The sequence below is a fragment of the Carcharodon carcharias genome, chromosome 1 (assembly GCF_017639515.1).
Source record: "Carcharodon carcharias isolate sCarCar2 chromosome 1, sCarCar2.pri, whole genome shotgun sequence".
NCBI lineage: Eukaryota > Metazoa > Chordata > Chondrichthyes > Lamniformes > Lamnidae > Carcharodon > Carcharodon carcharias.
Genome location: NC_054467.1, coordinates 42,932,407 through 42,948,902, shown reverse-complemented (window position 1 = coordinate 42,948,902; position 16,496 = coordinate 42,932,407). Strand labels below are relative to the sequence as shown.

Genomic DNA, 16,496 nt, shown 5'->3' with positions numbered 1-16,496 from the left:
TACCTGTGAAATAAAGCAGTTTGATGATCCAGACCTGGCCTTGCCTCGAGTGGTGCAGTCCTCCTTTAAGAAGATGGGAGAAGCACACTTGAGGGCATGTACAAAAAGACATAATACCCAGTTCAAATCGCAAGGGGATCAGTTTTTTGCAGACTAGGTTTGCTAGATTTTGGGCCATACAGGTAAGTTCTTGAAAGCAAAGTATACAGACTACATACAGGAAAGGTAAACACTACTTTATTCCAGAGAATTTCTAAGGCAGACTTGAAATTTGTAATGTCAGATTAGAAACTAAACATTTCAATCCAGTATTTAGTTCATAATCTGGACTGATTCTCCAGTGAATTCTGAAGGAGTGCTGTATATTTACAGACACATAAGAACCTAAGAAATGGGTGCAGGAGTAGGTCATGCACCCCATTGAGCCCCCTCAGGTGTTTACCAGATCCTGGCTGAACCTTTACATCAACTCTAGTTTCCTTTGATTCTCTTGGTGCTCAAAAATCTATCATTCAGTCCTAAATATAATTGATGATTGAGCATCTACAGCCCTCTAAGTAACAAACATTCTCCTCATCTCTGTTCTAAACAGCTGATCCCTAACTATGACCCCTAGTGCTAGACTATCTAGTCAGGGGGAACAGCCTTTCCACACCTACAATATCAAGTCCTCTAAGAATTTCATAAATTTCAATTAAATCACTTCTCAGTCTTCTGAACTTCAGGGAATATAGGCCCATTCTACTCAATCTCTCGTCACAGGACAGTCCCCTCACCTCAGGAATCAAATCAGTGAATCTTCATTGCATGTTTCTTCTAAAGAGACTAAAAACTTTATCCAGTAGTCAAGTTGTCATCTCACCAAAGCCCCATATAATTGTAGAAAGGCATTCTTACTCTTATACTCGCATCCTCTTGCCATAAAGACCAACATACCTTTTGCCTCCCCAATTGCACTTGCATGTTAATTTTCTGTGATTTGTACACCAGAGCACCCAAATCCTTCTGAATACTAACATTACCTCATCCCTCAGCTTTTTAAAGAGATATTCTGATGTCCTATCCTTCTTATTGAAGTGGGTAGTTTCACACTTCTGAAATTATACTCAGCATTTGTCATCATCTTGCCCAGTGCATCCCTTTGCAGACTCTTTAGTCCTCTTCACAGCTTTCTTCCCCACTTGGCTTTGTATTATTAGCAAACTTGGGTATATTGCACTCGGGCCCTTCATCTAAGCCATTGGAATAGATTGTATATTGCTGAGGCTCAAGCACAGGGCCTTGTGGCACTCCAGTAATTTGATTGGCTAACGGATAGAAAAAAATCATCAATACTCATATATTACCTCAATCCCTGAACCTTTCCGTAGTGTAACAACCCATTGTATGGCATCTTATCAAAAGGAGGGGAGGTGGTGGTCTAGTGGCATTGTCACTGCTGTGGTATTCCAGAGACCCAGCGTAATGCTCTGGGGACCCAGGTTCAAATCCCACCATGGCAGATGGTGAAATTTGAATTCAATAGAAAGTCTAATGATGAGAACTAAACCATTGCCGATTGTCGTAAAAACCTGTCTGGTTCACTAATGCCCTTCATGGAGGGAAATCTGCCATTCTTACCTGGGTCTGGCCTATGTGGTTGGCTCTTAAAATGCTCTCCGAATAAATGCTGCCCACATCCCTTGAACAAATATTAAAAAAATAGATTCTAGCATTTTCCGTACTACTGATGTCACGCTAACTGTTCCCTGTCTTCTTCCCTTTTCTTGAACATGAAGGTTACATCTTCTACTTTCTGATCCACAGGGATTGTTCTAGAATCTAGTGATTTATGGAAGATCAAAACCAACGTACCCACTTTCTCTGCGGGCACTTTTATGTGTTTGTTTATTTAGGATTGATTGAGAGCTGCTGGTCTGTATCAAATATCCAATATGTTGGATGAAAGGTTAAACTGAGGCCTGGATTGCTTACTGGGCGGAAGCTAAAAAAAAACTCATAATGTTCTTCAAAAGAGCAGGAAGTTCTCCCAGCAACCTGGTCAACATTCCTTCCTCAACAAGATGATTTTGTCATTCCTTTCATTATTATTTAATAGAGTCTTGTGCACACTAATCTATATAACAATCAAGATTGTGCTTGGGAAGTAATTTTTTGAGCACATTGACGTTTCTCAAACAGATGATAAGATGGTATACAAATATAAGTCTATTTTTAACTTCCAGGCACGCATACTACCTGTGAGCAATTCCCGGGTAGATGAACAAGTACTGGTATTTTTATTTTAATATGCTAAATATTTTTGTAAATGTGAACTTCTTAAAAAGTTGCACTTAATTTGATATTTGTTTGTAATTATAAATCTTTGCCTAAGACGTTGCTTCTTTTCTTATTTATAGGGTTGATTGGATTGAGTGCTGGTCTGTTCCAAATATCCTACTCTGCATTGACTATACATGGCATCCCATCTACCCTCAGAAAGCTGATGAACAGTTGAAGCAAAGCAGTAAGAAGCAATTCATTCATTCTTTTATTTATTCCTTTGCTCCTTCCAAAAGGTGTGAGGAATATTGGAACAGGAGTGGGCCATTTAGCCCCTCGAGTCTGTTTGGTCATTCAGCTCGATCATGGCTGATCTGTATCTGAACTCCATTATGTCCGCCTTACTTCCATATTCCTTAATACCCTTGCCTAACAAAAATCTATCGACGTCTGCTTTGAAATTTTCAATTGACATTCAAATGTTCGGCATTATTATATGGCTATAATATTATTTTGGCTATTCACATAAAAACATGATGAGTAAGTGTTTTTGACATGTCATACTGCCTAAATTATTTATAATTAAATTGGTGGTTGACCTTTTTCAAGTTGACTCCTGATTTCTCACTTGAAGTGTGCACATGTATTATAGGTTTAGTAGTGAGTACTTTTATGGAAAATATCAATTTATGCAAGTTTCAGTCAACAGAGAGGTTTCAGCTATCATCAGAGGTACGAACAGTGACAAATTCTCCTGTTCCTTTGCACGTGTGAAATGCCTGAACAGTCCTAGAAACATACCGAACTGAAAGGGAGGCCATTTAGCCGCATATATCTGTGTAAGCTGTTTCACACCCTTGCTTTTTCCCCACAGTTCTACCTACAGTTTTCCTTTTCAAGTAAACTAGATGGAATTGCATTTGCATACAGCATAGAAACAGGTTATTTTGTTTTATGCTCCACAAAGTACCTCCTCCCTCCCTATTAACTTCAACTCACCCTCTTAATATATCCTTTTAGTCCTTCCTCTCTTTTGTACTTATCTACATGCTTCTATGCTATTTGCCTCAACCATTCCATGTAGTAGCAAGTTCCATATCTCACTACTATGAGCAGCGATGAATCCCTTTTTGGATTTAATAATGACAATCTTATGTTTATGACACTTGTTTGCATTGTTTTGTGCTTCTCACTGGTGGGTTAATTAGAAAGGGGAGGCAGGTGCGTAATTGATTCATTGAACTATTTATACCTCCGATATGATGTTTTGCATGTTGTTCTGGATTCTAGCTGATGTTTCTAGAACCATAAAAGTTTGCAGCAAAGGAGATGGTCACTTTTGTCCATTGTCTCTTCACCAGCTTTTTCATGACATTTCAGTTTTTACATTCGCCTCATGTATTTCCCAACTTTACTTTGCTCTATGTAAAATTTTTAGTGCTTTTCATTTCCTGGTTGGCTGTCTGTGAGAATTCTTTATGATTGGCTGCTTGAACAGCTTGATGACATCACTGCAGCTTCACGCTGGAAATTCCCATTAAAGAATGCTATAGTCAGTTGCATGGTGAGAGAGGTAAGGTTCTCGCCACAGTGCTGGCTGTCTCTCAGCAAGCTTTACTTTGAGTTCAGCAGTTAGTGCCTTTGCTTCACTGCTAACCTTAAAGTCAATAGTGTTGGCATTGAAAGATGAGACTAGAAATTTAAAATACAAAGAAGAGAAATATTAAATAATTAATAAAACTTAGAGGATGAAACCCTGGACTGGATGGATTGCATCTGTGCATTCTAAAAGAATCTATAGAATAAACAGTACAGACACTATTACAGATATTTAATAATTTTATTAGAGAAAGGTGTAGTGCCGGATGACTGGCAGACAGCTGACATTATAGCTATATTTAAGAAGGGTGAGAGAACATTTCCAGGGAACTATAGACCTGTTGACATCAGTAGTAGGAAAAATAATGCAATCCCTGCTAAAGAAGAAAATAGAAAAACATCAAGAAACCAAAAGTATAAAAATGAATAGTCATCATGGATTTCAAGAGAGAAGTCTTGATTGACCAACTTCATTGAGTCCTTTGAAGAGATAACAGAGAGAGTAGGCAAGGGTAATGAAGTCGATGTAATACATCCAGATTTCCAAAAAGCATTTGATAAGATACATTGGGTTAATGAATAAGATCAGAGTATACAGAGCTGGGGACAAGCCACAGGATATAAATGCACTGGAGGGGATGCAAAAAAAATAAATTACTAGGACGATACTGGAACTGAAACCCACCAGTAAGTATGCCTTCCCTCACACCACCCCATATGGTTCAACCCACAATGCCGAGAAGTACCGACTGAGGACCTACGGCAGGAAGATTGGCAGAGGAAAACATCCACCAGAAACCACTTTCTCATTGTAGACCCTACTACTTGTTCACCGAGCTTTGATCTCACACGGCGCCAGTGGACCCTTTTAAACCATTTCCAGAATGACCAAGGCCTCTGTGCAGTCACCCAACATCAGTGGGGTCAACATGACCATCCAGGCTGCAGCTGTCTGGCAATCCAAATAATGACTTCCATTGTTGAGGAGTGTCCACTGAGTAAACTTGAAGACAGGATTAAAGAACTCCACCTAGCCACTGACCAGGCTATTGCTTGGCTCTGTGACTATGCACACTCTAAATAATGATGCATATGTGCCAGGATGTTTTCAAGGATGGGACACCTTATGAGGGGAGGTTGGAAAATGTAGGATTAGTCTCCCTGGAAGAGAGAAGGTTAAGAAGTGACGTAATAGAGGTTTTCAAGAAGATGAGAGGTTTTGATAGAAGAGATAGAGAAAAACTATTTTCGCCGGCAAATAGGTCAATAGCCAGAGGTCACAGATTTAAAACCATTGACCTTGAAGAGAGATTGGAAGCCAATTTTTCAATCATAGTTGTCATGATCTGGAAAACTTGATCTGAAAAAGTGGTGGAACCTGATTCTATAAATAATTTTAAAAGGTAGTTGGACAGGTACTTAAGCAGGAGCAACATGTTAGGTTATGGATAAAAGGAGCAAAGATAAGGGATGTTTATGACTAATCTTACAAAAAGCCAGCATAAGCATGACAGGCCGAATGGTCTATTGTGCTGTAAGTTTCTGTGATTCTATACAAAGTAGCAGCACAAAAGATGTGGCCATAAAGGCAAATTGGAATCCTTGTTTTTGTATCTAAAGGTATAGAGAACATAAAAAGAAATATGTTAAATTTGAACAAGATCGTAATATGGCTCTTGTCATACTATTCTTTTGGGTCTTTGGATACTCCTTTATAGGAAGGTAATGAAAGTGATAGATAGTGATAGATTTGTAAGGGGTAAGGTTATGAAAGAGACTTGAAGTTATGCTTTGTTCACCAGAGCTCTGAAGATTAAGGTGTGACCTGATTATACTCTTTCATAATCTTGAAAGCCTCAATGTCGAAGGTGGTGATAAATTGTTTTCACTTGTAATAGAGATGAGCCATTTAGCTCCCAAGTCTGTTCCAACATTCAGTGAGGTCATGGCTTATCTGTGACTTAACTCCATATTCCTGCAGTTACTCTATATTCTTTAATACCTTTGGCCAACAGAAATCCCCCAATCTCAGTTTTAAAAGTAACAACTGACCTAGCATCAATTGCTGTTTGCGGAAGAGAGTTCCAAACTTCTGCCACACTTTGGGTGAAGAAGTATTTCCTAATTTCATTCCTGAAAAGCGAAGCTCCAATCTTTAAGACTGTGCCCCCTAGTCTTAGACTTCCCAACTAGTGGAAATAGTTTCCCCCAATCAATCCTATCTGTCCTTCTTAATATCTTCGAAACTTTTCTCAAATCAACCATTAACCTTCTAAATTTCACGGAATACGACCCTAGTTTGTTTAACCTCTCCTTGTATTTATCCCTTGGAGTCCAGGCATCATTCTCGTAAATCTATGCTGCACTCCTTCCAAGGCCGATATATCCTTCATAAGGCATGATGCCCGGAGCTGATTGCAGTACTCCAGGTGTGGTCTAACCAGGATGCACTGGTCATCTGGATTGTAATGAGAGGCTAATTACAAAAGCTGAAAAGGAGGGAGCTTAGAAAAATGTTTTTCACAAAGGATAGTTAAAAAGTGGATTTTTCTAACACAATCAATTGAAGAGGGTTCTGGTAATTTTAAAAAAACACAATTAGATACTTACTTAATAAAGAGGAATATTGACAGGCATGGTTAGAAAGCAGGCGAGTGGGGATTGACTAGGTGGTTTCTGGAGAAAAAAAATGCCCCAATAGACTTGAGCCAAAAGATTTGTTTCTGTATTTCAGCACACTGTGGTACACTTTCAAATTAAAAACAATGCAACTTAATTTTAAGTAGCTGTGTTGAATACACATCACACAACGTATTGCAGGTTGGTTAATGAAGGTGGTGGAATTTTGGAAATTATTAAAGATCAATAGGAGTAGCAGAGATTATCTATTGGCAAGTTAATGTTTGGTTTTGGCAGTAACCTTATATGTATGTTGGAACACACTTTCTTAAAATATATCATTTCTTCTTAAAGTATTTGAAATGCAGCAATTGACATCAAGATCATCACAGAAGGCTGCTGAAAGAACATTGCATTCTCCTTCAGTTTCACAAAGGTTGCGTATTGATCCATGTGAACTTGCACCTGATAAACTACATGTGGAGCTAGAAATGTCTCCAGATTCTCAAATCATTCTGTATGGGCCACTCCTGAAGGCGCTGTTATCTATCAAGGTACAGACTATTAATTTCTCATGCCAATTCAAATGTCTGTTCAGTTTAAGACAGATTTTCAAAATTATTTTTAAGTCTGCGAATTTGCTTTGCTTTTTACCCTCCCAAATGGTGTGACTGGATTACAGTAACATGAACACTGGCTATTGTCTTGCACCTCATCAGTGACACTTGATGACAAGTGCTAGCATTCTTTTAAATCATGATTGCTGTGCTGTCAAATGCTTTCAATAGTTGCAGTAATGTTGCAAGAAGGTAAGTAGTGTAACTAAGCATTGCTGATACTCCTCACATTTATGATAGTGAATTTTTAAAATTAAAACTGTAGGCATAACTCTGCAGCAGTATTATTTCAGTATGATCATGAACATGATATACCATGCAAAATGAACTGAATGAACCATCAGAGTTTAGTCCCAAAGAAAACTTAAATGGCAACTCTTGGTTCTTTAACTTTAGGTGTCTTATTAGCTGTTTCTTGATTAAACCTAAGCCATGTGACTAAGTAGCAACCATGTTGTGCTTGAAGTTTCACTATCTGCTAATGATTATCCTATTGCAGGCATAATTAGAAATTGGCTTGTTATCAGATTTCAGAATTTTTTGACCATTTTCCCCCTAAAATAACCGTTATCTGAATGCTTTTTTTTAAAGTAAAGTATATTCTCAAGTTTTAAAAGGCCCCTTGACAAGGCTAAATAGATGTTTTGTTTTCCAGAGGATGAATGATAAGCAATTTTAGTTTGGCTGGTTAATGTTAAAATGGGAGGTCTTGTGGTGCAGTGGCAGTGTCCCTGCCTCTGGACCAGAAACTCTGGGTTCAAGTCCCACTTCAGGACTTGATGGCCATGGAATGTGCATTGAAACTTGTTGATTATCAGTCTGTAAATCTTTCCAACATGCCTGATGGCAGAAGGTAAGAGCAGGAGAGTTTCCTGGTCAGTCATATTGCAGAAGGCAACAGCAAACCATTGCAGTATTTTGCCAAGCATAATTATGGACCGATGTGATGGAAATCCATGGCCACCAATGCCCTCTTGGGGCATGGTATCTGAAGAAAGAGGAATTGTAATATAGCTTACAATCATTGCGTTGAAAGATCCTATGATCCCAGTGTGAAAGAGTTGAAAAAAGCCTGACAGTTTAAGAGGCTTTTTGGACTTGGAAGTTGGAGAGGACTAAAAGCTTCAGGCAGGGTCAGAAAATCAGAAGTGCTGGAGAAGAAATTAAACAATGTTTTATTTTGAGTAAGAGGATGATTAAAAGACATTGCGTGATTTTAAAAATTTTATATTATTATACAAAGATGAGTTGTGCTGTTAAAATTAAGTATGCATGATTATAACCACTATCAGTTACATTCACCTTGCTGTGAAATAAAGCAAGTTATTGATTTGTATCAGACCTCGTCCCACTAAGTATTTGCTTGATTCAGCCTTGGAGAGATTCAAGAACTACATGTGCTGGAGATGCAAATATCCAGTTCCAGTGGCTATGGTTAAGGGTTATGCTGTGTCTAGATAGATCAGCATGTGTTAACTCACATAGAAGTAAAATACTCTGTTTACTCGAGCCTCCAATGCCATTGAACCCAAGAGGGTACCTTTGGAGAACCAAATCTGTAATACTTGAATGTTGAATTTTTTTCGCCTGGATCAAGATTGCAATTTATTTTAGTAATGAGAGCATACAGGAATGCCCCGCTCTAACTAGTAGATACGTTCCTGAAAACTACTGCTTAAATTGAAACTACTTATATCGAAACAGGTTTTCCCATTCAAATATACGTAATATCAGGAGGTGCATTCCCAACCCAAGATTTTTGGCTCCAGTCGGTATCATAAACATGAAATAAACAAAACACAATGGCCTGAATCTTCTAAGCATGGCAGTGCTGAGTGCATTGTTGCTGTGCCTGGTGATTCTCTCAGTCTGATGCTGCTGCACGGTTCTTCTGGGATCTTCAAATCCTGTCTGTCAAAGTAATGCAGAGTGCAGTGGGGAACTCCATCAGAGCCAAATGGAGTTGGGGGAAGAGTTGGCCCAATGTAAATAAATCTTCTACATTCCCAGTGATGTGGCAGAGAACAAAAAAGAACAGGTTTTGTTTTTCCTGATTGCTCTAAAACAAAACTACAAAATACATGCCCGAGATATGGTTGGCATATTTTTGCGAAATCAGTTTCCCCTATACGCCCTCATGTTAATTTGTGTCATCTCTTAAAATGACCAGATTGCTGGTGCTCATTTTTCCCCTGGTCCCATTTGTTTGCCTCATATGAACGGCTTCTCTGCCTCAGCCCCCTTCTTCCTGCAGAGTTCGTAACTATTCTCCATGTGGTGGGGGCTCAGTTGGCACTATCTTCCTCAGTGTTCTGCTTCACTGTTGTACTCATGTCCATCAGGCGCTTCGGAGGGCTCCAGAGCCCATGGCATGGATCCAAAAGAACGTGTTCTTGACCGTCATTAAGACAAGCATGTTGCAAGGTGGTGGGGTTGAGGGGAGACCAAAACTTAAGCTAAAATAGAGAATGAGGAAAAAGTAGAGAATGAGGTACAGCCTTTTCATTGATTTCAATAAAAGCAAAGTACTGTGGATGCTGGAAATCTGAAATAATAACAAAGTGCGGGAAATACTCAGCAGGCCTGGCAGCATCTGTGGAGAGAAAAACAGAGTTAATCTTTCAAGTCCAATATGACACTGGGTTCTGAAGAAGTCATATTTGACTTTAAATGTTGACTCTGTTTTTCTCTCCAGGTATTCTGCCAGGCTTGCTGAGTATTTCTAGCACTTTCCATTTTCTTTCATTGATTCACCCAGCCAGTAACTACGTAGACAGCTACAAAAAAACGCTTGCACCCAGTTCCAAAATACTTTATAATGGGGTAGGTAACGCTTAAAATGAATAAATCGGTAGTAATTTTTAACTACTTAATAACAAAACTACTCCATTTGGGGCTACTTAAAACGGGATAAGGTTGTATATATTAGGCTATCGAGCAGTTGTTGGAAAATTACTCTCTTGATTCTGCTAAGTGTAACTGGTTGCACTTTTCTGACAGTTGTCCATTATGTCCTGTTATCTTCAAAGGAAAACTACTTTGGAGAAGATGACATGTATACTGATTTTGAAGAAGTGGTCACAAGCCCTGTGCTGTCATTATCAACATCTTCTAGTTCTGGATGGCCAGCGGTTGGAGTTGAAGAAAATGAGAAAAAGGAAGCAGAGAGTGGAGGCAAGCAAGTCCACCCGCTTACACTCCGCCCATGGGACATCTCTGTTCTTATTAATTTGTACAAAGTGCACGGAAGACTTCCAGTGGTGAGTGAATTGGAACAGAAAAGATATTCACTTTGTGCTTTGAAGCAAACTGTTGTTGAATCTTCAATTTGTATCACTGTTTTTGAAACTGAAGTATTCATTCCAGTACATATTTTGTTTAAAACAGTATGTTATCAAGACTACATAATTAATAAAAGAATAATATGGCTTAGAATGCATTGCATATACTTTAATATATAGACTGCTATGTGCCACTAAGTCGTAACACACTTAGGTTGAACTAAAAAAAATGTAAAGTTCACAAAGTTATTAATGCAAATTAAATCTCAAAATGGTTGTTTTGTGAAATATATCCAAAAGTTTGCTTTCTGTGTAGTATATCCAAGTGAATTTCTTGGAGTGTTAACATTCCATTTTCTTTCCCTGGACCGAGTAGTTATAATAGACAACATATGTATAATTTTATACCCCTTCATGTGAACTATGATTTGAGATGTAATGAGGTCAGAAGTGCAATGTGATGTGAAATGTAGTGATGCCAGATTTTATTTCACTGAATATTATAGTAATAGTTTTCCCTGCATACATCTTGAGGCAGTGACATACCTTAGGCGCAGTTGATGTAAGTAAATGTTGAGCAGTTCAGTACATAGCTTATGATCTAATCTTTATTGCCTTACAATGCACTCAAATCCTCCGTGTTCGTTATAGCATGTATAACGTTTGGAACAGATGTCTTATGACTTGAAATAACTCAGATTGCTTCTTCAATTTTATGAATAGAAAACCATGTAACAAGCATAATGCAATAAATTAAAATGCCCTATTTATAATTTTATGTTGACAACAGGACTTGAGATTGGGATAATGTCGGCATATTGCATGCTAGATAATATAGTTGCTTAGTATCTCTTAAAACTTTTATTTCCAGTGTATTGATCTGTAATATATAAGAACGAAAGAAGAAGCCTACTTATCAGCCTACTTATTTGATGTAGCTACCACTGGAATGGTTTCACTTGCATGCAGAATATGCACATGTGTGATGTGACTTAAATTGATCACATCTAACCATATTATGTTATAGCCTTTTAATACACTTAACTCAGCTTTACGCATTCAAAGAGATTCTAATTGAGTATGAGAGAACATCAAAAGCAATATGTTGACAAGCAAACTATGTAAAGTTAGCTTATAAAATAAAACTGTGGTTAAATCAAGAGGCAAATGTATAAAATGTTCTGCCAATTTTGCAGGAAAATGCCATCTGTTTCCACAAACATTGAGGAATATCACAAAAGCACTGTTTTGAGTGGCAGTGCAATCTTGCATTCGCCCCTGACTCTCCCTTTGTACGTTTTAAATATTGTGTTTTGAAAACTGTATTAATTATTCTCCTCCCCATGCAGGAAAAGCAAAACAGCACGTAAAATACAGTAGTTAATTTGGTGGAATAATCTTTGAAGGATGCAAAATGGTAAACCTTCTTGCACTATTAGAAGAAAGTGTCTATTCAGGTAGCCTGCTGTACTTGGAGTATCTAAGCTGGTGATCAAAGTTTCAAAAGTAATTTGTGTCCCATAACAGCCCAGGAACCTAGGCAACAATAGGCATATCTACATTTAGTTTACAAAAATCAATGCTGATATGGATCTATGATCAACTGCATTGTTCACCTGAATTTTAGATCATGCTGTGGTATGGTTTTTAGGCCTATTTCAGCTATGTGTTCTTTTGCTTTTCCTTACCTTTTTTAGACTCTTCCATCCCATCCTTAAAGAAGGAGATCAGGCTGATGACCAACCACTAGAAAGTGTGAAGAAGTCTGAGTTATTTGACTGCCGATTTTGCTTTCCACTTATTTTGCACCACACTGTGACACAGCATGTTTAAAAACCAGAACTATGGTGCAGATCTTGACTGTGCCCGCAGTTTTCTGTCACCCGGTAGCCCTCAACAACGTGCTTGTGTTGTAAACTTATCAGGCAGTGTGGGGCAGGGGTGGGATATGAACCAGTACAGTATGTTGATATGCCACTGCAAGTTGGTGTATGCCCCAAAACGTTGTCCCACCTTGTGGTAACGCGCTTGTAATTTTTTTTCAGTTTGTTTTGTGGTAGCAGTTACATTGCATCAATTTTTAAGAAATCATTTTTTGTCTCTATCAGGCAAATAAAAGGAAATTAAACTATTTGTCAGCCAGTTCTGGGACAATGTTATATTTTCCCTTCAACAAAAATACTTTTTGCTCTAGAATTATATCTAATGCTTAGTGTGTGTGTACTTTTTCTTTTCTCCCCTCCCACTTTCACCCAGTCATGTTTTGACTTTTGTTAAATGGTATGGGACTCAAATGTTTCAATGACTGTCAGTTCCAGTTCTGCTATGTGATATACTTGTATAATATTGGAAGGATTGATGCTAGTAGGATCTTTTTGCTTGTGGGGCTTGTTTCATTCTCCCCCCACCCCCCCCACCCCCTGACTTGTACCTCAGAGATTGTACCAAGATATAGTATTGTAGCCAGTAGCAATCTTCTAGTATTTTTCATTTTTCACTTCTGTTTCTTTTCTCTCCCAGTTCTGGGGATACTGTGATCAATTGTGATGCTCCAATTACCCAGAAAGATCTTAATATGTATGCCTCCGTATCACATCACATGATACATTTCTTACTGTGGCGATTAGAACACAGACTTGGAATGTCTGAACAGAATGCTGAACTGATGTAATCATTGTATGAATTAGTAGAATACACTACTATCATCCCTTGTAACAAATTTATTCATATTGACTGTAGAGGGTGACATTTCAAGAATAAACCCAATCTTACTCCTTCTGTCTCTTAGCTCAATGTCTGCATATATAATCTCGTGTAACAATCTTAGATCATATAGAAGGTTTATGTTAACATTTCTATTTATAGTTTTATAAAACTGGATTTTTATGTTAACTTACTACTGTAATATTTAAACTCTGACACATGTTATAATAGTCCATGTTTAAGAAATTATAGCTTGGATTTATTCAATAGTTTATCTGAAAAGATCTCAAATGTGATATATTTCAGCATTGCAGCAGTGATGGTTCAGAGTGCCCAACAGCATTTCTGGAGAAACTTTGTTTTGAAATGAAGAAGGTATACAAAGAGACAATGCTACAGCTTATATTGTCACCTGTCTATGTTTTTGTGAGCGACAGCTACCCGGTAAGAAGCCCAAAGCAACTCCTATATCATCTGTAATAGTAATTTATTATATTTCTGGACCTCCTAGGTTTAAAAATCTATTTTCTTTTACTTCAGCTATTATTTTAACTTTTCCTGTCAGTGAGAAGGCAAGGCTGACTGAATGTAACATTATGGCTATGTATGTAACTCATGTGCAATTGGAAAAAAACACTATTTTACCATTCATGAAAGATCTATCAAGATACAAGGTATAAAACCATCAAGGTTGAAAATCTTTGGCTCTCTGCTGTAGCTTTGGGAGAAGGATGGAACCCTGGTACACCAAGATTTATTTAGATTTGCATGCAAGTTTTATAAAAGACAGCACTTCTGCTAGCTCCTTACAAGACTATTGATATAGAAGGGGTTGTGGTAATGGGCTGCACTCACAATGTTAAGAGGCTGGCCAGTGTACCCAGAAGGAAGAGGTGTTCTGACCTTCCAAACTCATGACCACTACCATCTAGTAGGGCAAGGGAACACCACCACCTGGAAGTTCCTCACCAAGCCACACAGCATCCTGACTTGGAGTTATATCGCTGTTCCTTCACTGTCACTGGGTCAAAATCCTGGAATTCACTCCCTAACTGCACTATGGGTGTAGCTACACCACATGGAGCAGCGGTTCAAGAAGGCAGCTCACCATCTCAAGGACAGTTAGGGATTGAAATAAATACTGGCTTTGCCAGCGATGCCCACATCCCATGAATGAATAAAAAAACAAATTGTGGTTGAGACACTCACCTTGGCGGTCTGAGACGTGGTCTTGGATTTTTTTCCATCGTATGATTAGTTTGGCTGTATGAAATTTTGTTCTGTTGAGGAAGCATCACCTTTCCCTTCCAAATCCCTTTCCAAAAGCTGTCTAACTTGACCTGGGATTCCCAGATTCCTGGACACACATGTACCTCTAGTGGTGTGAGAAAGTAAAGCAAGATCCCCCTCTGACTCTGCCAGCTTTGGCAGGGTTAGCACTGGAAGCACTAGTGGACCCATCAACCTCCCAGATTTTGCATCTTGCATTTCACAATCGACAATTTATAAATCCAATTTAGAAAGATGAATAAAATAACCACCAAATATCAAGGGAGTAATTATTTCTTTTGGATAAACAATGTGGCATGATGTCTAAAATTTGTAATGAATTATGTGAGAGAAAGCATATTACAACCGCTACACAGATATATGGCAAGCTGTTTTTCAGAGCATTCTTCACTAGTTTTGCTTCAGGAATTTGAGTTTGTTGCATCTATATTCAGGCTTGTGAGATCTTTATTTTAAATGTTACTTTTTGCTATAATTGCTGTAATGGTTTAGGGATGTGCCAAAGTTAAAAGCTGCCCTTTTTTTTAGGTGCTACAGATTATATTCAAGCATGGTTATCAGAACACTTCAATTAGGTTGGATTGTATAGCATGTGTTGCCAGTGAAAACTGTTGTATTCCTTTTGATTGGCAAGAATATTTGTCCAGTGATAAAGCATCCTTTTGATGCAAGCTTGCATCCTTTCTCAACCAGAACTTTCATTTAATAAATGACAGTATTTTGACTATTTTTATCCTGAACTGCGACAGAATAATCCTATCAATGGGAGAATTTGAACTTGAAAACTGGTGCTGCTCATTGTTCTCTTGATATATCCTTAGAGCTTTATCTATCGCTATCTCAGAGTACATGTCTATTTGCTGTGACGAACTCAAAGTTCTAGCTACAATGGAATTACTCTGTATAAAACTCTAAAGTGAAAGTAATTGGAGGGTTTAAAATTATACTTTTGGGGAGAACATTTATTAGTGCTAAATGGTGTGAAGTCATCCAGGATTTTTTGCTGCTTGCTGTAGATTAATTTATCTTTCACAACCTTATTTAGCTTTCTATAGCTTGGGTTATTTATGGTATAATTGAGGGAGTTTTTGTGCACTTTTACTCTGTTGCTCATGTGCTTCATTCCATCAGAAAGCTTATTTTAAGTTTTGCGGGTGTCCTATTGAGCAGCTAGATACTAATAAACTAATTTGTTAGTTTGTATAGTTCATTTTTGGTGGAGCCTTCATTTATAAATAGTTGAAAGAAAAACCAAAGGAATACAATTAAAGTGACAATAGCTATTTAGTAAAACTGGCAGACCTTTGCTTGTGTTGAGACCCCATGCACCCACTCTAAGGGTTTGGCAGTAAAAAGAACTTCCCCCACAACTTCAGGAATGGGACAATCTTCATGAAGGGAGATAAGTCATACTGTGGAAACTATTGAGGTATTTTCCTCTTGCCCATAACAAAGAAAATCCTAACACACTTTTCCTAAATTGCCTACTTGCTGTAGTTGAAAAAGTCCTCCCAGAGACACTGTGTGGCTTCAGAATTTCCAGAGGAACCTCCGACATTTTCTTTGTTGCCAGACAAATCCAACAAAAATGTTGAGAAAGGAACTCTTCATTGCTGCATTCATCAACCTGATCAAAGCATTTGACTCAGTAAACTGTAAGGCTCTGGATTGTGTTCCAAAGGTTTGGATGTCCAAGAAACTGCATCGTTATCCTGCAATTGCTTCATGATGATATGACTGCAGCTGTCTTGAGTGGGAGATCTGCAACAGACCATGTGAAGCAAGGCTAAGTGATAGCCCCCATACTATTTACAGTTTACCTGGTAGTGGCTATTCACCTCAAAAGATAAACTGCCCTCTGGTGTCAGCATTAGATGAAAAATCACCTCTGTGCCAATACTAAACTGACCATGATATATATACATGATCTACAGTTTGTGGATGACTGCAGCATTGTTGCCCATTCTGCTCCAGATTTGCAAGCCACTCTTGATCTCTTCAATTTTATATACAAGAGACTTGGCTTGTCCTTGAATGCTGCCAAAACAAAACTCAAAAATCAACCCACACCTTGTCAGCCAAATATTTTACCTCCCATAAATGTTGAAGGGGAGAGTCTGGAAAA

At 38.2% G+C, this 16,496-nt stretch overlaps 1 protein-coding gene across 8 annotated transcripts in view; it reads left to right on the top strand.

Moving 5' to 3' along the window:
* Window positions 1-16,496, top strand: part of kiaa1109 (KIAA1109 ortholog) — a 527,093-nt gene that overhangs the window by 190,037 nt on the left and 320,560 nt on the right. For all 8 annotated transcript variants that reach the window (XR_005944164.1, XM_041196895.1, XM_041196846.1 and 5 more), the window contains exons 18-21: window positions 2,400-2,506; window positions 6,835-7,034; window positions 10,127-10,357; window positions 13,388-13,525. Coding sequence is in view for 7 of the 8 variants with exons in the window: in XM_041196895.1 (XP_041052829.1) it covers window positions 2,400-2,506; window positions 6,835-7,034; window positions 10,127-10,357; window positions 13,388-13,525 (676 nt within the window). In the remaining variant the exon portion in view is untranslated. The remainder of the gene's footprint in view (window positions 1-2,399; window positions 2,507-6,834; window positions 7,035-10,126; window positions 10,358-13,387; window positions 13,526-16,496) is intronic.